Raw genomic sequence first — 26,253 nt, 5'->3', positions numbered from 1 at the left:
GTCTGAGGAACATTTGGTGTTTATGTATCCATTCTAGCTGTGAAAGAGCTATATCTCTGTCCCAGTGCATCTGTTTCTATTGTTCATGACTCCCTTGGGTTTTCCATTTTGTTGCCCTTTTTCCTTGTACTCTCAGTTATATTGACTGCAGACTGGAAATTTCCTTTACTAAACTGCAGAGATTAACAGGAACCTGAAGATAATGTTATCTTCCTCAAGATAGGTTTGACATTTACTTCTGATATTTCCAGGCCAGAGATTGAGATGATTCACAACTGAACCACAGTCCTTGCTCTTAGTTAAGGCTGTCCCCAGTTAAGTTTCCTGGTGGCAGATTTCCAGGAACGGGCATTCTGTTCTTTAACTTTTGTACCTGTGTTCATTGGAATATGTCAAAAGTGCTTCCTCTGGGACGGTCAGATGTGCTTTCCTGGATTTCTTTCTTCTCCCAGATCCTGTTCTTTCTCTTTCACTCTTAGTCTCTCTCTGAACTACCTCGTTAAGTCTCTTATGCTTTTAAGCAGATAAAAAAAAACACATGGTATTTTTCCATGTTACTTAGTTACTCATCATGGGAGTTAGTTCTGGATTATTTATTGTTCCTTTAGCAGAAGCACCACTCCCTTCTCAGCCAAGGACTCCATGATCATAAATCCAGCCAGGGTATCTAGAAGTTTGTCAAACAGAGAACTAATCTGATTAAAGTGGCATTTAGGAAGACAAAGATGTCAGTGTGGTATGCAAGCTACAAAGGAGGGATGATCCAGAGGCCATTGGAGCTCAGTGCTTTCTGGAAGCAAGGGTTAGGATTTATGAGTCTGGGCTTTTCTCTCCAGGTAGACCAGCAGGAGAGTTTCAGCTCTGTACTGACTAGTAGGATGCATTTCAGTCTATTCCCTTTCTCCTAGGCTATAGGAGCTAAATGACATGACCCATAAAATGTCTAGTTTTAATGCGTGGTGCATAAGAGTTCATTCGGCCTTAGCCACTGCTGTCAGCCCCTCTACAACATCCCTGTTGAGGAAACTCACTAGACAGGGCTGTGCGCTGAGAACCTCACAGGGCACCATCCATGTCCTGTCAACCACAGTGATGCTTGCAGCCCTCATGCAGCAGACATGGCGCCAGTGACACTATAAATACAGCACAGTCCTCCCTGGTCCATGACGTCATTGCCCTCAGGCTCCATTATCCACAGTCAACCATAGTTAGAAAATAGAACACTCCAAAAACAATCTGGAATTTACTCTTCTGTGTAATGAGATGTAATCTTCTGCCTCCCTACTGTAGCCTGCCCAGGGTATGGACCTTGTCTTTGCCCAGTGTGTCCACACTGTATACCTTACTCACTCATTTAGTCTTGTGGTAGCTTTCTCAGTTATCCCATTGATGTCAGGGTATCGCAGTGTGTGTGATCTGGTAACCATCATTTTACTTAATAATGCCCCAGAGCATGAGAGATGTGTTGCTGGCAGAGATCTGCTGTAAAGCGAAAAACTGGAAGTTTGTGTGTGTGTGTGTGTGTGTGTGTGTGTGTGTGTGTGTGTGTGTGCGCGCGCGCACACGCGCGCAGCTAATTCTATAGTATACAAAAGGTGCAATACTGTCTGTGGTTTCAAGCATATACTGTGCATCCTGTAATATGTCCTCAGATCATGGGGTCTGCTGTACCCAGCGTGTGCCCAATTGATTGACTGCCATGGTTCTGAAAAGGGATCCAGCCCCCTCTCAAAGGTGTGATGACAGGTGCACTCACAAAGGGTTTTTGTTGGGCTTGAGGATGAATACCTCACATTTCACTTCCTTTGAAGCAGAGGTTGCTCTTATTTCAGGTTTATAAAACCATAAAATTTGTTAGGACCTTACTTAAACATAGTATTAATCATAGAAGTTAATAAAAAAAAAAGATAAATTAGAATTAGACTGTGAGCCCTCCAGTTAGAAAAGGACTCATAGAAGCTCAAAAATCATCTTCTTGAAACGTCTCAGTGTGGACCAGAACAGTGAAATGACTAGCCCAAGGAAAACTCCCCAGCAATGGTCAAGTCAGGACTGGAACACAGAGGTGTCCTGATTTCTGGGTGTTGTTGTTCTCTTATGCAAAAAATAGCTACTTGGTGTTTCTCCCACCCTGTTACCACCGTCTGACTCTGTTCCAGTTTCACTCTGCCTCAGTGTTGGTGCCCTGGAGAGATTAGCCTTCCAGGATATCAAGGCCCATGTGTCACCTTGAATTTCATTTATACTGAATACTGGCATTTTTTTTTCTCTTTAGTACTGAGTCTTGATTTCTTGGTGTTTGTTACCTCGGCATTGTAATCTCTGTAAAGATAATCTGCTATTAGGGTCCAGCTCAATGATCAGTGCTCAATGTAGAATTCTTCCCTTGCCTTTCTTTATAGAAGGATGTGGGGCTGTTCTCTTGGTCATGAGAAATCTATGGAAAACTGTTTGTTCTATGTCATGTACTAATAACACCTGCAAATCATTATCTGTACAGTGTGGGCAAGTCACACTAAAAAGAGAATGCTTTCATACAAATGGGCTTGCTTTCTGCTGTCTATCATAGGGGGATGTTTAGGTATTAACACAAATCTGAAGTAAGCTCCTAAGAGTTACCTCTGTGCATAAACTGCTTGCTCTATTGGAGTTTTCTTAAAACTCCATTTAAAACTAATAGTATTCCTGACTTAAGATTTTAAAAAATGTTTTAGTATAATCAGTTTTATCTGTCTTTGTTCATTATGTGTTGTCATAACAAAATACTATAAGCTGGGTACTTTATAAAGAAATAAGGGCTTATTTTAGGCTCACAATTCTGTAGGTTCCAGAGTCTGGCAGCAGCATTTGCTTGATTCTGGTGGTGGGGGCCTTGTGATAAGTGGCATCATGGTGACCAGAGTGCATGCTAAATTGTGGTGAGCCCTGTGTGTGGAAGAGGGTTTCTTTGGAGGTGCCACAAAAGGATTGCTTTTGACAGTCTGTTCTTGAAGAGACTAACCCAGGTCCACAAGATCTGACCTGCTGCTGCCAGGCAGCATTCATCTGTTCATAGAAGTGGAACACCCCCTGTCCCCATGACCTGCTACCTGACCCTGCTTCCCAAAGGTCCCACCATCTCCATGGGGACCAGACTTTTCTTTTCTTTTTTCTTTTCTTTTCTTTTCTTTTCTTTTCTTTTCTTTTCTTTTCTTTTCTTTTCTTTTCTTTTCTTTTCTTTTCTTTTCTTTTCTTTTCTTTCCTTTTCTTTTCTTTTCTTCTTTCTTTCTTTCTTTCTTTCTTTCTTTCTTTCTTTCTTTCTCTCTTTCTTTCTCTTTCTTTCTTTCTCTTTCTTTCTTTCTTTCCTTTTTGTCGTTCTTAAGCCATGACTTTTTTTTTCCATTTTATTATTATTATTATCATTTTATAATACAGTTCCATATTCCCTTAATCCCTCCCCTAATTCCCTCCCACACCTAGTTTCTCTATATCATTACTAACATATAGTTCTTCATACTCAGTCATATGTCCATCATTGCGGGCATGGACAATGGCAGTGAGTCCAGAATTCTATTGTCAAGATATAGTAAACAGTTTCATTGTAAGTCCATCTTTGTCTGGAAGCAGAAATGAATACTACACTGCATCCTTACATCTGGATGTTAGTCTCCGTAAATGAAAAGTCATGATACAAAATCAATAATAGAAAGAAAAATAGAAATTTATAATGCCATGAAGTTAAATAATATGCTATTGGATATGATAGTCTCCATTACACAACTATTGTATATCCCCTTAAATGAAGAGCCACAATACAAAACCGATATCAGGGAGAAAAAGAAATTAACACCACCAAAAAGTTAAATAACATGCTATTAAATGACTAACGTGCAGCTGAAGAAATGAAAATCAAGAACCTTCTTGTAGAAAATGATGCCACTGTATGATCTACAAGTCATTGAATGATTTAATCAGAAGAAAGTGTTTTGAAGAGATGAAACCAACAGAAATCACAAAACCCACGTGATATAGTTTCCGCTGATTTTTGTTGGTGAAGTGTGTCTCCTCCAGACAATAAACAGATAGGTTTTGTTTTTTAATCCAGTCTACTAACCTATGACGTTTGATTGAGCTTAAGCCATTTACATTTAAAGTTAAATATACATAGGTGGTACTTTGGTCCTGTCATTTTAGGAATGGGTTGTTCATTGGTTTAGTCTTCTGTTGTCATATTACTGGGATGTTCTTCCCATTTGCCTTTGGTTTTGGTAGGTGCTATTCCTCTTCTCTGTCAAGAGAACATCTTGAAGTATCATTTGTAGGGCAGGTTTGATAGAAGCAAATTCTTTTAACTTTTCATTACTGTGGAAGAATTTTATTTCATTTTCAAAGACAAAAGAAAGCTTTGCTGGATATGTTATCCTAGGCCGACAATTTTCTTCTTCTAGAATCTGGAATATGTCACTCCATTCTCTTCTTGCCTGTAGAGTTTCCTGTGAGAGATCTCCTGTGAGTTTAATTGGCACTCCTTTATATGTCAATTGATTTTTTTCACTTGCACATTTAAGGATCTTTTCCTTATGTTCAATTGAAGAGAGCTTGATAATCATGTGTCTTGGATCACTTTTGATCAAGCCTGTTGAGAGTTCTGTGCCCCTCCTGGAACTTGTTTCCCAATTCTTTCTCCAGATTAGGGAAATTTTCCTTGATTATTTCATTAAATACATTTGCACACTCAACTTCTCTTTCTGCATCTTCTGGGACTCACATAACTCTTATATTTGGCCTCTTAATAGTCTTTCAATTCTTGAATACTTCTTTTGGCCTAATCCAGCTCTGCTTCTAGCTTTTTGTTTGCTTCCCCCTGGTGACAGGAAATATCTTCCAATTCTGAGATTCTTTCTTCCGCTTGCTTCATTCTATTTTGGAGACTCTCCATTGTACTTTTAATTTGCTCTACTGTGTTCTTAATTTTTGATATATCAGCCTTGATTTGCTTTATTGCTTCCTCAAATTCTTTGAACTCTTGCATGAGCTTCTCATTTTTTATCAGAAGCTTTATAAGAGTCTTGTGGATTCTGTGTCTCCCATTTTCTCAATGTCTTCCTCAGTTAACTCTGAGGTTGGCATAGGGTTTTGCTCCTTTACAGGGGAGTTTTCAGTAATATTCATTGTGTCTTTGTCTCTTCTTTTGCTCTTGATCATTGTACTTCTGGTTAGCAGAGTCTTCTCCTTGGGGCAGGTTTCTAAGCTGTGTCACCCACAGGTCTACAGTGTGATTTTACTTATTGCAGTTGGTACACAACTTTTTGCTTGCAGTCACTTGTGCCACAACCTCCAGCAAGTTCCAGTTCTGGGTTCTTATGTCAGATTTCCACCATGGTCTCCACAGCCCCAGCTCCTGGCTCTCCAATCTCCACCTCCTGTGATACCGTGCTGAGGCTGCACCGTTGACTCTGCAACCTTTCTTCCACTTCCGGTTGGAGCGGGTCCTAGGATTAGAGAGACACCAGGTGTACTATCTAGTTAGGTTGTTGGTGGTACTGATCTTGCCAGAACCTGTTTAACGTTAGGTCTGGGTGCCACATGGTTTGACTGGTACAATCACAGTCAGTATTATTTTCCTGTGGGACCAGTGCAATCCATGGAATTCAGCAAGTTCTCATCATGCTCAGCACATGCGCAATTCACTGTTGTCCCTTGCAGTCCCAAAGCTATTGCCATAGTGTGTAAAATGGCTTCTGACGTACCACCACTACAGTTCTTGATTTGCTGGCAATCAGATCCGAGGGCTACCCAGACTTGTCTTGGGTGGAACCTGTAGAATGCCACTCGTTGCAATTCACCGAGTCAGAAATGAGCTCACTCCAAGCTTAGCGCATGCTCAGTCCTTTCCCTTGCCCTTTCCTCCTTGTGCAAAATGGCGCCCAATTCAGCTCTAGGGGGCTGACTGGGCTATGAAATCCACCCTGTTCTTGTACTGCCCATCTGAGATCTGCTGCTCTGTCTCTGCAATCAAATGGACCAGCAGGACGGACAGTTCTTTGTCTGGATTCACCTCCCAAGCTCCCAGTGAAAGTCCCTTACCACCTGGTTGCTGGTGGAGTTCTGGCTGCTGGTGGAGTTCAGATCGCCATTAATTGAATGCCACTGGAGTATCAGTCACTGCAGCACCACACTGCTGTGCTTGCTGCTTTCCTGTGTCTATCAGTCTCCAGGTACCCCTCTGCTGTTGTTCTGTCCTTTCCTCTTTCCTGAAATATGTCCTCTCTGCTTCATTCTGATTAGATATTTTTCAGTTTGTTTAAATGTGTCCTTACCCTATTCTGCCATCTTGATTCTCTGGGACCAGGCTTTCAACCTATGCCACATCCAAGCCATGCATGGCATCCCAGTGTATTGGCCAGTAGAAAGCTATACCTTGAGGACTGGTTTAACCGCATCCTGTTGAAAGGTATGGTATATAAGTAAGAGGTGGAATGACAGAGAGATGATGAAATACAATGTGACCTTTAAGATTAGTGGAGGAAGCTTACTGGTTAAAATAACCTGACTTCCTGGGAAGTCAGAGAAGAACCAGGCAGCTCATGGCTCACAGTGTGATTCAAGGACTTAGGAGGCTGGTAGAAAACACGGCATCACAAGGATCATCTCGACCTGCTGAATTGGAATTTCTGTATGCTCTGAGGTCGATGAAACATCAATCCCGATTTCATAATCAGCTTTCATCTTCACCGTTAATAGAATTGATCATGTCAATCATTTGTTTAACCCCTTCAGTTTTCTCTTCAGTCTTAGGCTATTGATCAAAATCAAAGGCGGAGTTTCCCAGGCCCTGTTTGGTCAGCCTGGTCACTAGCCATCTTTCCTGTTCCTGTCTGCCTTTCAGCACAAGGGCTTTGCTGTGTCTTCCTTCAGAGTTCTAGGCTTGCATAACAAAGTACCACACTCTGTATGGCTTCACACTAGAGCAATTTGTTCTGCTAAGGTTCTGGAGTGTAGGAGTCTAAGCTCAGTGTGGCAGAGGGCCAGCCTCCTGCCGAAGGCTGGAAAGCATGGCTTTTCCTTGCCTCTCTCTGCTTCCAGTGGCTCCAGGGATTCCTTGGCGTAGGGAGCCTCACCCCAGTCTGCTTTGGCTTTACACAGCCACTTTCCCTCTGTGTCTCCGTTGTGTGTCCGTGCCTACCTCTTCCCTCTTCTGATCCCTGGCAACCTCCAGTCATAACATTTTCATCAGCCAATCAATATACAGGAAATAGATATCCCCGGGATCTGGGGGGCTTCTGTCCAGGAACCCCTCCCCACCAAGACTAGAAATCCACAGGTGCTTCAGACCGCCATAGCAGATACAGCAGTATTTGCATTAAGCTCTGAACACTGTGCTAAATTACATTACCAAGTACAACGTCAGTGTTATGCAGAAAATTGTCATACTCTGTTGTTGGGGAATATACAAATGCAGCCTTAGTGGATGGAGCCAGGACCTGCTGTGTGGCAGGAGACACTGTGATGTTTCCCTATCCATCACTCATTCACATAGTTTAACCATATGCTTGGCATGTGGCAAATTGAAGTTTTGCTTTTTGAAGTGTAATTAATTTTTTTTTTCTCAAATACTTCCAAATTGTGTGGTTGAATCCCCAGATGCAGAAGCGGGAGATACAAGGGGCTAACTATGTGACCCTGGGTGCATGTCTGTTCTGTTTAAAGGCACTTTGTTTAACACGTGTTATTGGCTGATGAACACTACACTCACAGCCAGTGGCTCCGTCCCCCATGCCCAAGTGCAGTTTGCCTGAAGCCATGTACTTTCTTCATAAAGCACACTGCAGCCTTTCCGTGCCTAGGAACATGAAGCAGCACTTCAGCAGCATCTTGGGGGCCATTTTAAACACAAAGCCACCAACAGAAAACACAAAAAGTGTGGGAAATGTCTCACTAAGTAGACCGTGAAAAGCACACTTGTTTGCAGTACAATAGAAAAAAACACAGCAGTGTGTTGCCTCGTTTGACCTAAGTGGGGAACACATGTGTCAGACAACCTAGTATTTTTTTTTTGCCTCTCTGCATGTGTCTATGATGACTGTGAAAGTACCAGGACTGTGAATTTGGAGGTTACAGATATTTTTATTAAGAAGTCTTAACTCATCAGGGCTCGTGTTGCAGCACACTAGGTTGAACTGACACATGTGACATGGGCAACCTGTATAAGTGCTGGTTTGAGTTCCTGCCACTCCACTTCCAAACTAGCTCCCTGCAGATGGACTTGGGAAAGCAGTGGGGAATAGCCCACGTACTTGAGGCCTCCTCATTCATGTGGGAGACCAGGTAGAATTCCTGACTCCTGGTTTCAGATTGGCCCTGCTCTGTTGGCAGCCATTTGGCAAATGAATCGGTGGATAGGAAATCTTACTATTTCTTCCTTCCTGTCTCTGACTTTTTGTGTATCTCTGCAACTCTAGTTTGCAAATAAACAAGTGTATTTTAAAAAGAATAATAATAAAGATCACAAATTCAGAGTCTGCAAGCAACACAGATCGATTCTTTGGATATGCCTCCAACAGGCTGTAGCTTTGCAGCCATTTTAAAAAAACTGTTTCGGGTGATCGGTTTTCTCCTTAAGTAAGTTATTTGGGTGGGAAGATATGGGAGGAAATGCCAGGCTGTTATGATGATGTACTGGAAGCAGCCTTTCAGCCTCTCATATTTCCATGTTACTAAGTTTAGGGTCAGCAGCAGCCTCAGGGACTTGCAACAGTTCTGCATGTCATTCTGTCCTCCAAAGAGGTGGTGGCCTCATGACTATCTAAGTGCCCCAGCCTCTGCTCTGCCCTCTCCTGCCCTTGCTGTCCCAGATCTGCTGGTTCCCACTCCGTGCCTTGATGCCTCACTCCAAGGGAGGTGGTGGCCACTCCAATGGACAGAACCCTCACAGGGGTCACTTGTGTGCAGCATTTCCCAGCAGTCCTGGATGTCTCTGTGACTTCTTATGTATCATCTTGTGCATTGGACTTTTCTCAGGATGTGATGCTTCTTCACCATGTCCTGTAACACTGGGAATGTCTTATCTTTTCTAATTCTAGGAACTTCAACCCACAATCTTTGAGTGGTTGGATGTACAATGAATAGAACAACCAGGGACACACTAAAGCCCAACCCTAGCTGATAGGTAGAATGGGCCGGGGCCTTGTGTTGAACATTTCTAATGCAGAGGAGGTGTTTGGGCTTCCTAGAATTATGAGAAGACCTGTGAGCAATAAAGCTCCCATTCAGAATGAGCAGGCCGTTTGGCTGGGAGGACCAAGTGCATGTGACTGACTAGTGTGTAGTGGCTGCCCCAAGGCAGTATGTGGTATTTATGTGAGCAGTGAGAGGTTCCAGGAACGTGTTGGGATTTGTACGAGGAGAGACAGCTTCATGCTGTGGTGGTCTGAAGAAGGAGGGAAGGGGCTGGGTCTTGGAGGATGGAGCTGAATGGGCAAGGCCAGGAAGAGATGAGCAGAGGCCCTGGCAATCATAAGGAACAGGAGATGTCCTGTCCACAGCTGTGTGCATGCAAGAGCTGCAAGAGGTAGATAAAGAAAAGGCAGGTGGCCCCTTAGGCAAAGCCTGAGTCCCCCACCCTGGGGATTCAGTCTGGTAGGAACTGGGATGGGCTCAAAGGGAATGGAAATCCATGGCAGACTGGAAGAAAGATCTGCTGAAACACCCATTGTTGCAACCCTAGTCACCTGACTGCAGGGTTCAGAGCTCATGCTCAGAGGAGTTGAGTTCAACCAAGAGGAGACATCTGAGGTTTAGGCAGTCAGCTCTGTTCCTAAGGTCCTACAGAATGGGACTGTGCCTCGGGATCCCAAGTTAATGGTAGATTTAGGCACACATTAGGTAAAGATAAATAGTGGATGGTTTGGGACTTTATAATTCTTTTCTAGATGTGTTTTGGTAGATAAGGAAAAGCCTATCTCACACATGTGGAGGGTGTACAGACTCAGTCACTGGGTAGGCAGGTTGAGGAAAAGATGTTCCAAGCACAAAATAGTTTTCAAAGGCAAGTAGGGTAAAGGTGAAAGAGATGGCTTCAGGTCAGAGAGGAGGCGGAGGGTGATGTTGAGGAAAGGTGCTTAAGGCAGTAGGAGAGTAGGGTAAAAACAAGGGTATAGAAAGGGCAAGATGTTGGCATCTGTGATTTAAAATAACATCACAAAGGAGTGGCTTATAGTTAATAGAGGGGAAACCAAAGTGATTGGCTACTGTACAGCGTTGTGTGCTGGTATTGGGGGTTCAAAGCATTTGTATGGCCCGGAGAGCCAAAAGAAGTGAGTTGAATTCAGGCCTAAAAGGATATGTAGGAATTGGTTATCAGAATTCCTTCCCCACGCTGACCACTCTGCTCTGCTCACCCTTGCTTCTTCAAAAGATAGTACATGAAGGTCCTCTGAATCCTGATAAACTGAAGGTTTCTGCTGCAAGCACTGCCAAGGAGAGTAATGCCTGGCATCAGCAGGACCTCTGAGATGCATCTGGGCCCCTGGTTTCCTGCGATTCTGCCAGTCTAGGGCACCATGTTAACAGGACCCTCTTGGTTGATTGCTGGTGTAGAGAATGACAGGCTTGGTCTATTCTACATGTTCGCCAGGACAGCTCCTTAGGAATGAGTGGGCTGACTAAGCAGGGCAGGTGACTCTGGGGGAAAGCCCTGGAATGCATTCCCTATACCCACCCATCTTGAGGAAGAAGAAAAAAGAAAAACGTTACACAGGCGAGTAGGTCTTTGTTGGGCAGATAGAACAGTCAGTAGCAGAAATGCTAATGCTGTGCTTCTCTTCTGTTAAAGGGTACCATGCCGGTGGAGAGAATGCGCATGCGCCCATGGCTGGAGAAACAGATCAATTCAAACACGATACCGGGGCTAAAGTGGCTTAATAAGGTAAGTGTATCAGTTGTCTGTGTGTGTACATGCATGCAGAAAACAAAGTTTCTGCTAAATGCATGTTCACTAAAAGTAAAAGTTTCTTCTATGTTCATAATTTTGTATTTGTCCATTATAAACATGAAGCAGCCAGAAATGAGAGTCAGAAATCAGTGATGTCAGAAAGACTTTCATTGTCATTCTACTTTGAGTTGTGAGTTTCTGCTCAGATCTGGTGTGTTGGATGATCATGGCAGGGAAGCCCCTGGTTGTCTGTCTTTAACGGCTTATACTCACTCCCTTCTCCAGGTTTCTTTTCTCTGCTCATCCTAGCTCTCTAGGATAAAATGAGCTGGAAACTCCAGACTCTTACTTTGGGACTGGTTGGGAGCGTGGTTTTCTTTACTGTGATGAAACACATGAGGCAGACTAATGTGAGGAAGGGTTTGTCTAGCTCCCAGTTTGGAGGCTGGAAGTCCATCATCAGGTGGACTTCAAGCCCTGATGAGGGCTTGATGGGCAGATGGGATCAAGCAGGAGTGAATGTCAGAGAGAGACAGCATCACTAGGCAGCAAGATGAGAGAGGCAAGAGGCCCCACTCCTGCCCCAGGACTTCCCACATATCCCAGCTCCCAAGGGCTACTGCATCTGCAATATCGCCACTCCAGCAGCCAGGCCTACAACGTGCAAATCCATGCAGGGACACTCAGACCTCCTCCTGATGCATCATTCCACACCATGGGGTGATTTTCCCAGGCATCTCACAATGCAGAATGCATTCACTCTAGCCCTCGCTCCATGGTGAAACAGTCTTGACTTCTGCAGCATGTCTTGCAGTCCATGTCCAAGATCTCCAAGCCTCCAGGAAAACTCTTTCAGCTGTGAGACTTTTTTTTCAAGTTAGAGTGGTGGAACACAGATAGGATCCTCTGTGGTTGAATTCTGCACTCCTGCAGAACCAGCTCACCAAGGTCTGCCAGTGGCACATGCTGCACTCAGGTCTGCTGCAACCATGGCTATATGTACCAGGAAGAGGTGCAGTGCTTTGGAGCAAATTCCATTCTCTTATCCTCTAATCTATCTTTTGCTTTTTTAATATTCAGGGCATGATGAATAATTGAGCTGGTCAGGCTCTGGCTCTGGACCAGGTACAACAGCTAAGTGCTAGATTGCAGAGTGGGACCTGCTGCTAACTAGTGAATAGGACAATGCAGCCTGGTTTTTTTTGTTGTTGTTGTTGGGTTTTTTTTTTCTCTTCACTGATATCACCCTTGGCCCCATTTGATCTGTTCAGATCTCATTCAGGTATTTTTTTTTCTTCAGCCACTTATTTTGAATGTAGTGTTCCCACATTTGAATGTAGCTGAGTCTTCTCTGAAACAAGCAGGGGTATGAAGTAAGTAGAGATAACTTACATAAACATAGGCTTCTTTCTGGTGACCTGTCACATATCTTAAGGTTCTGTGGCAAGCAATGAATATTTTTCTCAACTTGTTGCATGTGTAATGTTATAGAGTTGGATAAGTAATTAGCCTCTTGCAAAGAAAAAAATGAGAAATGGAGTTGCTCCTTTACTCTGTTATTTGGGGTACATATGGAGGTATAAGAAGGGAGAGAGTAATGCAGAGTGGAAGAGGTTTGGGGAAATAAGCAGTAATAATAAAACCTAATGTTTAATAAGTGTTTAATATTACCAGGCATTTTTCCAAGCCTTAACTTGCACAGTCTCCTCTGGCACATACGTTCTATTTTCTGCTTTATAGATGAGGAAACTTAGGCACAGGGAGGTTAAGTAGGATTCTGTTTTGAAGAACAAGACAGCATTATCTTTTTGTGATTGAGAGCATGAGAGCACAGCTTACATTCCTGGGTCCTGAAGAGTAGTGTGCTGTCCTCTGGATTTCTGTCACCAGCATAGGTTGGCTTGGTGCAAGGGAGAATGTACAGGGTGATCATGCCTCCTGCATGGAGAAAGCAACTGAGGTGCTGCAGATGGACAGCTCAATTCTGGGCCCTCCACATTCCAACACCTGCGGCCTGTGAGGGGTTCTCATTTGGAAAAAGGGAGGATCATCCTGGAGTAGCTTGCTTGGCTCTAGGTTCAATGACAAATGACAAAGGTCTTTTTAAAATGCATTTATTTTGTATCATTTCAAAGGTAGAGTAAAATGAGAAGGAGAGACAAAGATCTTCCTCTGGTTCATTCCCCAAATGGCCACCCCAAGCAGAGCTGAGCTGATCCAAAGTTAGGAAGAGCTGGGTTTTTTTGGTTGTTGTTTTTGTTATTTTGTTTTTCTTTTTTCTTTTAAAATTATGACCAGAAAGCAAATGCATCCTTCTTTGCATGGCTGCAAACTCTGTTCTTCTCCTGTGGTCCTTGCCTGCCAAGCCTCACTCACTGCCTCTTTGCCCAAGGCAGAAAGAAAGGAACCCTTTGTGCCATCTCATCAGGCTCCCCTGCCTAGGCTGCTGACCACTGCTGGCACACAGATCCATGCCAGCATGCAGTGCCTGGCCAGACCAGGCATGTGGCCATGCTGGTACATATGGGCAGAGTCACCTGTAGACTCTGGATGGAGTCAAGATCTTTTTTGTCCATCTGTACACTCCTGCAGGGCCTCTCTGTTTCCACTGTTCCACTGAGTTTGGCTTGTTGGCATACATCTGACCAGGGTGTGATGTTGTTCCTGTTGAGCACTTCCACTGAAGAGTTCCTGTTTCTGTTTTGAGCGATCCGGCATCATTCCAGCAGTCTCTTCTCCCACTGAAGACTGAAGCAACTCTTAGAAAGCAGGAACTGCCCTCAGAATATGTACATATTGAGACTCTGAGTTGATATGAGGTAGTGGTTCCTCATCCTTAGGTACTGGGATGTGTGGAAAGATGTGAGTGGTTTCTCCCTTTGTCTCTTCCCTTCCCCCAGAAGCAACAAGAAGAAACAGCAAATTTGGAAGCAATGAGCACACTCAATTTTGCCTAAACTTTAATCCTTCCCACCTGAATCCACCATGTAATCATTATAAAAAATAAAATTTATAATTAAAAAAAGAAATGAAATGGATACCACTGTAAACCACAGTGATTGTTAAAATAAACCAATCTCAAAAATGCAAAAAAAAAAAAAAGCAGGCATTGGCCAGGTGGCTCTGAGATTCATCTGCCCCAGTTGGTGTTCAGTATGTGTGTGTTTAAAGATTTATTTATTTTTACTTGAAAGGCAGATTCATATAGAGAGAGACAAAGAGATCATCCATCCACTGATTCACTCCCCAAATGGCCACAAAGACTGCAGCTGAGCTGATCCAAAACCAGGAGCCAGTGGCTTCTTCTAGGTCTCCCATGTGGGTGCAGGGTCCCAAGGCTTTGCACCATCCTCTGCTGCTTTTCCAGGCCACAAGTAGGGAGCTGGGTGGGAAGTGGGGCAACCAGGACATGAACTGACACCCATATGGGATGTTGCTTTTGGAGGTGGAAGGTTAGTCAGCTGAGCCAACATACCGGCCCCAAATGTTTGTGTTTCTAGTGATGTGTTTCAGGCTAGGAGCTTCATGCCCAGATCCCATGCCTGAGTTCTTGATCGTTGTTGTAATCCAAAAGTGGTCCTTTCTGCCTAGTCAGCTATAGATATTCTGAATACACAGGACAAGGTGGTGTCCTTGAAGAGCCCCTTCCAAGGCTGTGGTTGGTTTCCTTTAGAAATGGGCTTAGGAGCTGGCCACCATCACTGGTCTGTCTGGTGGAGAGTCCCTGCAACCCAAGTGTACTCTTAGTGAGAGACAAATACGTGGTTGTTAGGGGCCTTATGTGCTTCTCCATCTCTGACTTTTAATAAAGTGTGGGGAGGATGGTAAGGGAATGTGTTCTTTGGAGTCCTCCCAAGAACAGGGAAAGCATTTGGCAAAGCAGCATTATAAGTAGTTCATGAAAGGGGCATTGGCTAGGACTGTTTACTTTTTTTATGAGGATTTGCCAACGTAATCGTATGTTTGAGTACTCTGAGGAACAGAATGATTAGGACAGCAAATTCCCGTATTGCAGCATCCAGTTTTATTAATGCTTTTGTTGTATCTTTGCACTTTTGTATTGTTAAAGCAACTGTCTGACAGTATACATCTATGACCTAAGGACTTTAAAATATATGTATCTCCATATAATATCATTATCAGTTGGCCAAAATGAATCACTTTTAAAATATGTTCACTGCCTCACAGATTGACTCTCCAGATGGCTGCTTTGCCTTGGGTTAGGCTAGGCCAAAGCTGGGAACCTGGAACTCCGTCCAGATTTCCCATGTGGGTGGCAGGAGCCCAAGTACTTGAGCTGGTTTCTGCTGCTTTCCCAGCTGCATTTGCAAGCATCTGGGTCAAAAGTGGAATAGTTAGTGCTCAAATTGGTGCTCATTTGAGATGCTGGTGTCAGGAGAGATTGCTTAGCATGCTGTGGCACAGTCCCAGACCCTCCAGAAATATATTTTAGCAGTTGATTTGCTCAAATCAGAACCCAGCAAAGGTTCTGGTGACTCTAGAACGTTTCCCCTTCTTGCCATTGACTGGTTGAAGAGACCAGGTAGTTCTGAGTGTGTCCAGATGTTTGTGGCTGGTTTCCCTGGGCTACTGCTTGAGTGAAGTTGAGGAAGTTGCTGCAGCCACATTCAGGGTTTCTCCCCTGTGTCTCTCTGCGTGATTCCCACTGTGGTCTTCATTTCCTGTGGATCCAGGCACTGTGAATACTCCCCAGGCACAGAGGTCATCACATGGTCCCAGACCTTTCCCTTGTAATTAAAAAATATATTTATTTATTTTTATTAGCCAGATTTAGAGAGAGAAGAGAGACAGTGAGATCTGTCCTCTGGTTCACTCCCCAAGTGGCTGTAACAGCTGGAGTAGAGCTAATCCGGAGCCAGGATCCTCTTCCGAGTCTCCCATGCAGGTGCAGGGTCCCAAGACTTTGGGCCATCCTCACCTGCTTTCCCAGGCCATAAGTAGGAAGTTGGATGTGAAGTGAAGCAGCCAGGATATGAACCAGCACCCATCTGGGCCCTGAAGAGCCATTTTTTAAGAAGATAAGCAAAACAAGCTTTTAACCTGAATAGCAAAGAAAAAGCAAGAGAGAAAAAACAAGTAAAGTTAGAGATGAAAAAGAAAATATCTGCTAACCAACCTGTTTCATGTCTCCATGGAGTTACCTTTTCTGGATGTTGCACACACATGACACCTTTAGGATTCATGCTTTTGTGTGTAACTCCTCTCACCCGTGGAGGGTTTTCAGTGCTCACCCATGTGGGTGTGTGTGCCTGAGTTTCTTCCCTCTTTGTGACCGGGTGATGCATATGTATGTATTCATTGTATGTCTACCCTGTTGCATGACCATGCTGCCTTGTGTTCCCTCACCCGCCGACTCATGGGTGTTTGGGCTGTGTCTGCCTTTGGGCTTTTGTGGGTAGTGCTGCAGGGAACCTTTCTGTATCAGTTTTTGTTTGGATTTCCGCTTACAGTTCTTTCGGTATATAACCAGGGGTGAAATTACTGGATTATCTAGTAATTGTACTTTGGACTTTGTAGCAAAATATGTATTTATTTAATTAAAAGGTAGACTGACAGAGTGAGAGAGCAAGAGTAAGAGAGAGATTAGGATCTTCCACATGCATCAAAGCCAGGAGCCAGGAATTCCGGCTTGGTCTCCTGCATGGGTGGCTGGAACCCAAGGACTTGAGCTGTCGTTTGCTGCTTCCCAGGCATATTAACAGAGAGCTTGAGAGGAAGCATAGCCACTGAGATTTGAACCAGTGCTCTAGTGTGGGACTGCCTGTCACTTTATTTTTCTGAGGAGCCTCCCCAACTCTTTTCCCATTTTACATTCTGCCCAGAGATGTGAAAGAGTCCTAGTTTCTCCACATGCTTATCAACACTTGTGTTTTTTCTTTTCATTATTACTGTTTTATTCTAGTCACTGTAGTGGGTGTGAAACATGACATAGTTGTCCTGATTTGCATTTCCCTAATAATTAGTGATGCTGAGCATCTTTTCATGTGTTTAGTAGTCATTTGGGAATTTTTTTTTGGAAGAAATGTCTGTTCAAGTCTGCTGCTCACTTAGAACAGTCCAAGTGAACTTTGTTGGGTTCAGTTATTGCTTCTGTGGTTTAGTGATTTTTTGCGTAGTTTCTATATTATTAGATTTGAATGTGAGCACACACGTGTATATGCATACTAATGCTTAGCAAGATCAACCTGGTCCATGTTCATTTTATGTCCTGTCAGGCGGATTTCAGTGTGTGTCAGCCCATAACCCCTTTGACCGAGGGAAAAATCCGGTAGTAAATTTTTAGGGTTTGCCTCTCTACACCTGCTGCCTCTGAGTATGCAGTCAGTTCTTGTTCATTTGTATCCATTTTCACATCAACCTCAAAAAGCCACTTTAGATATTTTGCTCTCTGTGGTTTATGTTTTAAAAAAAATAAAGTTTCGTTGAGTTCTTTTCCGATCTCTGCAGGTATGAAAATGGCTTGTCTGAAAGCCTGCCCTCTCTCTGGATGATTACAAAACGGTCAACGAGGAGTTGGTGAAAAAGTTTCTCATTTTCAGTTCTTCTTTATTAACCAGCTTTTTAAAAAATCATGGAATTTCCCTCTTTAACTGTTTTTGGAAGACTCTCCAGTGTTCTGAAAGATTTCCAGATCAGGCTTTGTGACTGGTCCTTCCGAGAAGGGCAGAGGCTCTTATTGGGAGAAATGGGACCCCCTTTGGATTTGGGAGACCCAAGTGAAGACTCCCAGTCCTTACTAAGCCCATGGTATGGGGAACCTGCATTTCTAGCAAAGATCAGAACCGCCTGCAAAGGTTTTGAATTGTGTCATGTGCCTGGGCTTGGCTTTACACAGAGTGTAAGGCATCAGCTCTGTTATGGAATAGGAAATCTAAATTTCCAATGTGGGAGATACAGTGTGGTCTGATGAAAAGTATTGGAGTATGGGATCACATGACCTTGATTTAAAAGTTAGACAGTATTGCAGGTTTATTACATAAACTCATTGGATTATTGCAAAAAAGAAAAAATGAACCCCATGTGGACATGGGTCATGGCACAGTGTGCCAGGGACCTTAGTAGCTGCCGGTTTTGGTGACAGGCAAGCAGCTTGGACATCGATTCTCTCTTCAGTCTCTCTTCGGGTATGACTTTGTTTCCAAAGGATCAGTTCCTGATCTTTTGATTGTTAGTTCCAGTTGACCCACTTTGAGCTGTCCCTAGAGCTGCAGTAGAGAGCAGCGAATCTCATATGTTGTCTTGAGGGCCTTTCCCCAGAAAGCGAGCATCATCTCCCTGTCTGTGCACCTCCCTGGGTGGGACTGCTCCTTGGGGCAGGGGAGTAGACCACAGGGACTCCAGCTTTAGACTCAGTCTCCTGTGTCTGTTGGATACGAGCAGATCCGCTGTCACAGTGGCCTCACATACACTCATAAGTCACCCAGGGAGCTGCCATTAAGATTTACCGCATGATGGAATTACATGATACAGCATTGGAACAATCAGCTGGTGGCCAGTTTTTTGTAGTCTTCTGAAGAGAAAGTGTACCAATGATGGGACACTTGTGGATGCCCCTCAACCTCACCTTTGGCCTTGGAAAGCATTCCCTTCCATTCTGCCAGCCTGGATGAGAACGAATCTCACCCAGAGCTCAGTGTCTGAATGGTGCCCCAAGGAAGATTGGGATTGGTTTGCAATGGATGGCACTATAGGTGCTACATGAACTCAGTGATGCTTAAGTGGGGATTCAAGGCCGGAACCTAGACTCCTCTGCCAACATGGGGCAGAACCTGGGACCACAGTACTTATTTACATCTTTTTTTTTTCTCTCCAGGAAAAGAAGATTTTTCAGATTCCCTGGATGCATGCGGCAAGACATGGGTGGGATGTAGAAAAAGATGCCCCACTCTTCCGAAACTGGGCAATCCACACAGGTACGAAGATGCCCTGCTTCAGCTGTCAAGGCAGGTGGTGCTGCTGCTCAGTTTCCATCTCATGATGCTTGTAAAATGTCCCGGCTTTGGGCATCATGGGCTCCAAACTCTGGGTCTGTTCCTCAGCACTTTAGCGGTAAATACGAACACTCAGAAGGGACATCCCACAAGGCCAAAGTCCTTGAAGTTTTCTCTCTATACCTTGTTCTGACAAGTTCCCCAGCTGTTACCGGAGGAATATAATTTCATTTCTTCTGGAGCCATGACTTGGAGTAAATTGGTCCTCCCCAAGAAGTGAGTTAGACCACTCCTTTATGTATACTGCTCAAATCCTTTATGTGGAATGGCACAAAATTTGCATGTAACCTGCATTAATTCTCCTATATACTTTAAATCCTCCACAGAGTTACCATAATATCTAACATAATGTAATTGCTGTGTAAATAGCTCCTATACCATATTGTTTCAGAAATAATGGCAAGAAAAAAGTGCATGCACATGTTTAGTGCAGACACAATTATTTTTTCTAGGCTATTTCTGATTCTTGATTAATTGACTTCACAGACAAGGACCCTGTGGATACGGAGGCCTGGTGGTATTTATTTATAACAAAAAATTTTTTTAAGTATTTTATTTCTGTTTGAAAAGCAGACTTATAGAGAAAAGGGAAGAGAGAGAAAGAGAAATCTATCCACAATAGCCAGAGGTGAACTGATTCAAAGCTGGGAGTCAGGAACTTTTTTTGGGTATCCAACATGGGTGCAGGATTCCAAGAACTTGGGCCATCTTCTGCTGCTTTTCCAGGCCGCAACCAGAGCAGCCAGGACACAAACCAGTGCTCACATTGGATGCCAATGCATCAGGCGCAAGACTAGCCTGCTATGCCACATTGCCAGCCCCAATAACAAAATGTAGTCAGTAGACAACTATTTACAGAAATGAATTGTTTAGGTCAAATGGGAAAGGTGCTCATGATACATTTGCTTGCTGGCTTTCCCACTTTGTGGGCTTCTGTATTACTTAACATTGAGTCCTTTTTTTTTTTTTTCCTGCTGTGATACCTTTGTCTTGATCTGCTTGGTAGAACCTGGAATTCCACTTTATTCCCATTCTCCCAGATTGGGAATGCTTTATAAAGAAAACCCCTGCATCCAGAAACTTCCTTAGGTCCATGGCCCACCTGGAGGGTTGGTCCTGGTAGATGCAGCTGAGGAATGAAAAGGCCTTTTTCTGCACCACCTGGCCAGCCTTGCTGGGCCGTACTTGTCTTTTATGCCAAATCTGATTCCCCTCCCTGTTTTTCTTAACCCCTGGCTGCTGTATCAGGAAAGCACCAACCAGGAGTAGACAAACCTGATCCAAAAACATGGAAGGCGAATTTCCGATGTGCCATGAACTCCTTACCTGACATTGAAGAAGTCAAGGATAAAAGTATAAAGAAAGGGAACAACGCCTTCCGAGTGTACCGGATGTTGCCCTTGTCTGAGCGGCCTTCCAAGAAAGGTAAACACACCCACCTGCTGAAGAAACCATCACGCAGCATGTTCCATTGTGCCCGGGTGGCACCCATATTCTTGCACCTGGAGTTCCTTCAGGGTGGCAGGCAATCCTCCTGCCTTCATCTCCCTTGAAAAAGTAACTTTTAAGAAACCAAGGCAGAAAAAGATACAGAGGGCATTTGGACCATGTGCATGTTCAAGTAAAAGGCTCACTGAATGGTTCCACAAAGATTTTAGTTTAGGGGAGCTATTGCCCTGTGTATCCTTTGTGAATTAACCCAAAACTACTTTGTTGTTGTTGCTGCAGGAAAGAAACCAAAGACTGAAAAAGAAGACAGAGTTAAGCACATCAAGGTAATCTTGAGTTGTAGAGTCAGAAGGCCAAAGTCCTGACCATATTAACAATTCATACGTATTTTTTCTTTCTTAAAATATAAGTAGCATGATCTTTGCTGAATACTGAACTCTTTCTTCTTTTGCTATTGTATTTTGTATGCGTGTGTGTGCTTTCTGTGTCTCCTCTTTGGCATGCACCTACTTCAAACACAGGTAACCACATCCTAGCTTCATCCAATTTGCTGGGAAATTTATGAATGAAGTCATGAATTCACACTGAGCTTGACAGCTTGAAGCCTCCATCTGGTCACCACAACTGTTGCCAGCTGGCTACTTAGTCCCCACAACCAGCTGGAGACATAAGTCTGATGCTATTAAGTATATTGTCAGGCCATTAAGCATATTTTAATATATGTTATGTGGTGTATGTTTCTATTAAACTCTAAGTCTATACTTACAGATAAGCTTATGGATAAACTCTATACTTATAAATTTCATCACAGGCCGTTAAGCTGAGGATGTAGGAGTCAAGTCAAGCACTCAATTAATGTGGTTCTTGGTAGCTTTTTTCTGTTCTACTGTGAACCACCTTGTGTTCCTCAAGGCTTTCTGTAAAGGGGTATGTGTGTGTGCTTGCATGCGCGTGTGTGTAAGAGAGCATGAGAGAGAAACACACAAGAATTTTTTGGTTGACTGTGCAGTCTGAACTTCCTGTACTTGGAGAATTTTAACTGCTTTGCTGAATGCTGAGGAAAGAGCCAAATACCTCATGCAAAACAGGAGACTGGCTTCAGCTGCTAAGCCCTTGGACCACCTGGCTTCTGTTTGTAGGTGAAGAGATTGAGGTATGAGAGTCTGGCAACATGGTGCCCCAGGTCACAAGGTTATATAGAAGTGAATTTGAATATGACCAGGATTCTGATTTATAATATGGAATAACTGGTAAAGGAAAAAAATATAGCAAATCACCTAGACAGCCCATTGCTTAAAAGCTGGAAAAAATTTTTTTTAAAGCTGGCAAATTTAAATGGTTGGGAAAAATGGGAAATAATTTATGCCAGGTACATTCTCAGACATAAGAAGATAGTCACATTTTAAGGGAAAACTTGGGTAAATTGTTCAAGTTGCATGATAGTCATCTCTACAATGGAAAATAAGTGGTTTTGGCAAAGTATTTCACCCTTCTAGTTTCACTTTCAATATTTTTAGTTTCTGGCTTAGTTTAAATATAGCACAGTCTTAAGACCTAATCTTGTTTTAATTTTTTTTTTTTACAAAATTTATTTATGTATTTGAGAGGCAGAGAGAGGAGGAGGCAGACAGAGCTTCCATCTACTTGTTTCCTCCCCAGATGTCTGCAAGGGCCAAGACTGGGCTCTTGCCAAAGCTAGCAGCCAGGTGCTCAGGCCAGGTCTCCTGCATGTCAGGAACTCAGGTACTGGTGCCATTACCTGCCACCTCCCAGGTCTTAGTGCACAGGAAGCTGGAGTCAGGACCTGGAGCCAGAAGTTGGACCCAGGCCCTCCCTTGGAGAATGTGGCATCTTAACCACTGGGCAAGATACCCACTTCTTGTTTTAATTTTCTGTTTTGGAAATGTTTAACATACATATAAAGGACAAATAGGTAATATTAACCCCACAGAGCATCACCCACATTTCAGCATTAGTCAATCACCTGCTGCCAATGTTGCTTTCATTAGTATTCTCAGTTACTTCCAAACCACCAATATATAAACCCCAGATATTCCATCATGTTTGACTCATAAAAAAATACTAAATACTTCCTTATAGTTCCATTTAACATGGCAAAGACATTCTAAGCATCATTACCATTTCTTCCGTAAGTATTTCACTGTGTATATGTATACATATGACACATATGTAAACGTATACCATGTGCTCTTTAACAGTACCACAGTGTCATTATTGTACCTGAAAAAATCAACACTAATTCAGCATCCTAACTTCTGTATGATTTTGTTTTCTTGAATGAAAGTGTGTATAAAATACACACATGATTTTTGGATGTTTCTGTAAGTTTTTCTTTAATGTATAGGGTTCCCCTATGTAAGTTAAAAAAAAATTTTTTTGAACTGGCATTGTGCCTTGGTATACTGGCATTCCATATTAGTTCTGGTTTAAGTTCTGGCTGTTCTGCTTCTGACCAAGCTCTCCATTAAAGAGTCTGGGAAAGTAGTGGAAGATGGCCCAAGTTCTTGGGCCACAATCACCCAATTGAGAGACCTGGATGGAATTTCTGGCTCTTGGCTTTGGCTTGACCAAACCCTGTTTTTATAGTTTTGAGTTTTTAATGCCTATCTTTTTTTCCCCAAGATTTGTTTATTTAGATGAAGGGCACAGTGACAGACAGAGAGACACAGAGAAAGAGAGATGTAATACCTGTTGAGTCACTCCACAGGCGGTCACAATGATCAACGCTAAACCAAACCCAGGGCCAAGAGCTCCACTGAGTCTCCCACACGGATGTCATAGGCCCCAGTACTTGGGTCATCATCTGCTACTTTTCCAGGCACATGAGCAGGAGGCTGGGATGGAAGCAGAGCAGCTGGGACTTGAACCAGTGCTTTGATACGTGATGCCAGATTCACACACACAATGCTGGCCCCCTGATGCGTGTATCTTGATTAGTATTGTTTACTCAAAAATTGTAACTTCCCTACAAATACATGATGTTGACAAATTGCACATAATTGGGCATGAATCAATCATACTTACCAGTATTTTCATAGCAATTGGCTCAGTGCCTGGCACATAGGAAACGGCACATATTTATTAACTGAATAGATGAATATGCATTTGTTGACTTAAGCAGATGTATAAAAATTATACACATAAAAATAAATGTGCTTTTCAAAAGTTCATGTAAACCATAATTAAAAGATAAACCTATTTTGGTCCCCAAAAAATCTTAGAAAATTAAACATGAGAGATTTTCAAAAAGTTCATAAACATCCATATTATGGAAAAAACTGCTTGACTTTAAAAAAAAAACTTTGGCACCAAAATAATCATCTTAAAATTCTATTTTTCAGTGGACTTTTGAGGTTCCTTGTGTGCAGTGGGATTGGAATGAGAGGTTTGACACAAGGAAGCAAATTTAATTTCAGAAGCGGATTAGTGGTATGAAGTAACAGATGTGTGATCTTCAGCACACTTTGCTCATATAAACACCCATCCCATCCACTGTCTGGCAGATGGCAGTGATTGTAAGATGCACTAGTATTTTATGTATATCTAAGGAAGAAAAACCTGACAGAATGGATGATAAAGCCCATTTCAGAAATATAGAAGCAGGCATCTCAGATTGATAGACAGTGCCCCTATTAAATGAAGGATTTTCTACCGTACCATCAGCCTGGTGGTGCCTTCCTCAAGGCCACTAATATGAACACATTACAGAAGGTTCAGCTCTGGGTGGGGCCTGGCACATGGGAGTGAGGGAGAGGCTCGTGGGTACAGTCACCCAGGCAGCATGTATTATAAAAACCAGATGTAATGAACACATGGTTAATACCTGAAGCTTGTGCCTCGCAAGGCCGTTGTTGCTTGTGCAGAAGGTAAGTGAGTCACCAGACATAAGCACAGCCTGACTTTGGGTGCACATGACTTCCATTATAGTGGCAGAAATGGAGAAGGCCAGGAGACTGCCCAAGTTCTGTGGTTCAGGGTTGCAAAAGCAACGGTGCTGACTTCATGTTTCTAAGCTACCTCCTCAGCTTGTTTGGATTATATAGTTAAAAGACCTTATATAGTTAAAAGACCTTATCCTCGCTGAGTGATTAAGAACATTGTTTTTTTGCATTGTGTGTCAGAATACCTAACCTCTGAGTGAAGTGGGAATATGCAATTGGATAGCCTAGGCTCCTCTACTGGGAAAATCCATCTTGTGCATAGAGAACTTGCTGGCAGACCAAGATTCTTCCTGGTCCCCAATTCAAAATGAAGTGAACTTGTGATTAGGAAGTGGTGTTTAGAACTTGGGAGTCTAGCATCAGTTTTTCTTGAGTCTCTTGAATGGCTTGTCTCCAGGCTGTTTGTCCTGGCTGTGTCTTCCCAGGGCCCACAGCCAGGTAGTAGGTACAGAAACACCACCTCAGTGTTCTGTGATGTTCTTTCTCCAAGTATATCCTGTAGGTACTTGGAGAGCCGTGTTTTACTTAAACTAGATCCCACATATGTGGAGGTAACTGACTTCCTAAAAGAAATAAGAACAAAGAAAAAAACAGTAGTGCACAACACTAGATTGCGCATCTGCAATGCATGTATGTGTTTCAAGAATTGTGGAAAAGATTGTTCTGGGACTTAAGACAAGGTCAAGGACAATCAGGACAAAAGGAAGCAAGACAGAGGGTTGGCAGCTGCCATTTTGAGTCCTTATTAAGTTGCAAATGGAGAATATTTTATCTGATTGCATTCTGTGATGAGCGGGCTGCCTGACTTTGACACTGAAGGAATGAGGCCTGGGGAGACTGAGTCATTTTTCCCAAGGTGGCACTGTTTTAAGGAGATTATTTTGAATTCATGGCAGTCTGACTCCAGAACCAATGTTCTGTGTCCTCCTCTGGGTCCTGCAGCTCTTTTTAAGCAGTGAGACCTGTGCCAGGCCGTGGGGGTAGAGAACCATGACAATGCAATAGGAGCCATCAGAAACAAGGGCCTAGAGATTAAAGCTGCTGGGTCAGCCCTGGATGAGTCAGGAAAGGGCTTAATTGGAGCAGGAGTCTGTGTGAGGAGACAATGAGAAATAAAGACCTGTTGTTAGGATCTGTGTAAAGGAATGCTTCCCGCCTTGGGCACTGTTACAGATGAAATAGCCATGGTATGCATCTACGGAGTGCTTCCAGATCAAAGCAGACCTGTCACAATGGCGAGGAGCAAGCCTGACCTCTACTAGTCAGAACTTAGAGCTGCATGTGGAAGTTACAGAAAAATGATTATTGATTCAGCAGGACATCCTAGTAGAACTGTTGCCCCAGGTAGCAACATGAGCCAGATAAAAACACACCATACTCCTGGAGACTGCTTAACGAAAGGGTGGAGGACTGGCAGGGCAATTAGCAATGTGATCCCTTCATTGACTGGAAGAGGTCTTCCCTTGAGTTAGATGAAAACAGGAGTTGGGGACACACTTGAGGGTCTTTAAAAAATTTTTTTTCTTTTTATTGGAAAGTGAAATATACAGAGAGGAGTATCTTCTGTCCGATGATCCACTCTCCAAGTGGTCGCAACGGCTGGAGCTGAGCTGATCTGAAGCCATATGTATATTTTAAACTTTATTTATTTTTATTGGAAAGTCAGATTTACAGAGAGAAGGAAGATCTTTTGTCCACTGGTTCATTCCTCAAGTGGCTACAACAGTTGGGGCTAAGCCTATCTGAAGCTAGGAGCCAGGAGCTTCTTTCCAGGTCTCCCATGCGAGACTAGGGCAGAGGGACATACTTGAAATACAGGTAAAGTCAGAGCTGCTCTGGGTGACACAGGGTAGTGGGCTTAGCCAGCCTGCTCTGATCCTTCCTCTCCTTACTCATGACTCTCCAAGGCACTGCTTGG

The 26,253-nt window shown here is 43.3% G+C and overlaps 1 protein-coding gene across 4 annotated transcripts in view; it reads left to right on the top strand.

Moving 5' to 3' along the window:
* IRF2 (interferon regulatory factor 2) overlaps positions 1-26,253 on the top strand; it is a 93,195-nt gene that overhangs the window by 39,900 nt on the left and 27,042 nt on the right. For all 4 annotated transcript variants that reach the window (XM_040965962.1, XM_040965964.1, XM_040965963.1 and 1 more), the window contains exons 2-5: positions 10,814-10,906; positions 18,747-18,846; positions 20,173-20,349; positions 20,653-20,699. In XM_040965962.1, the coding sequence (XP_040821896.1) occupies positions 10,820-10,906; positions 18,747-18,846; positions 20,173-20,349; positions 20,653-20,699 (411 nt within the window). In that variant the 5' untranslated portion in view covers positions 10,814-10,819. The remainder of the gene's footprint in view (positions 1-10,813; positions 10,907-18,746; positions 18,847-20,172; positions 20,350-20,652; positions 20,700-26,253) is intronic.

Source organism: Ochotona curzoniae, unplaced genomic scaffold (genome assembly GCF_017591425.1).
Source record: "Ochotona curzoniae isolate NIBS_2020 unplaced genomic scaffold, NIBS_Ocur_1.0 scaffold_4505, whole genome shotgun sequence".
Taxonomy (NCBI): Eukaryota; Metazoa; Chordata; class Mammalia; order Lagomorpha; family Ochotonidae; genus Ochotona; species Ochotona curzoniae.
Note: the sequence above shows the minus strand (reverse complement) of the source record. Positions and strands in the feature narration are given on the sequence as shown.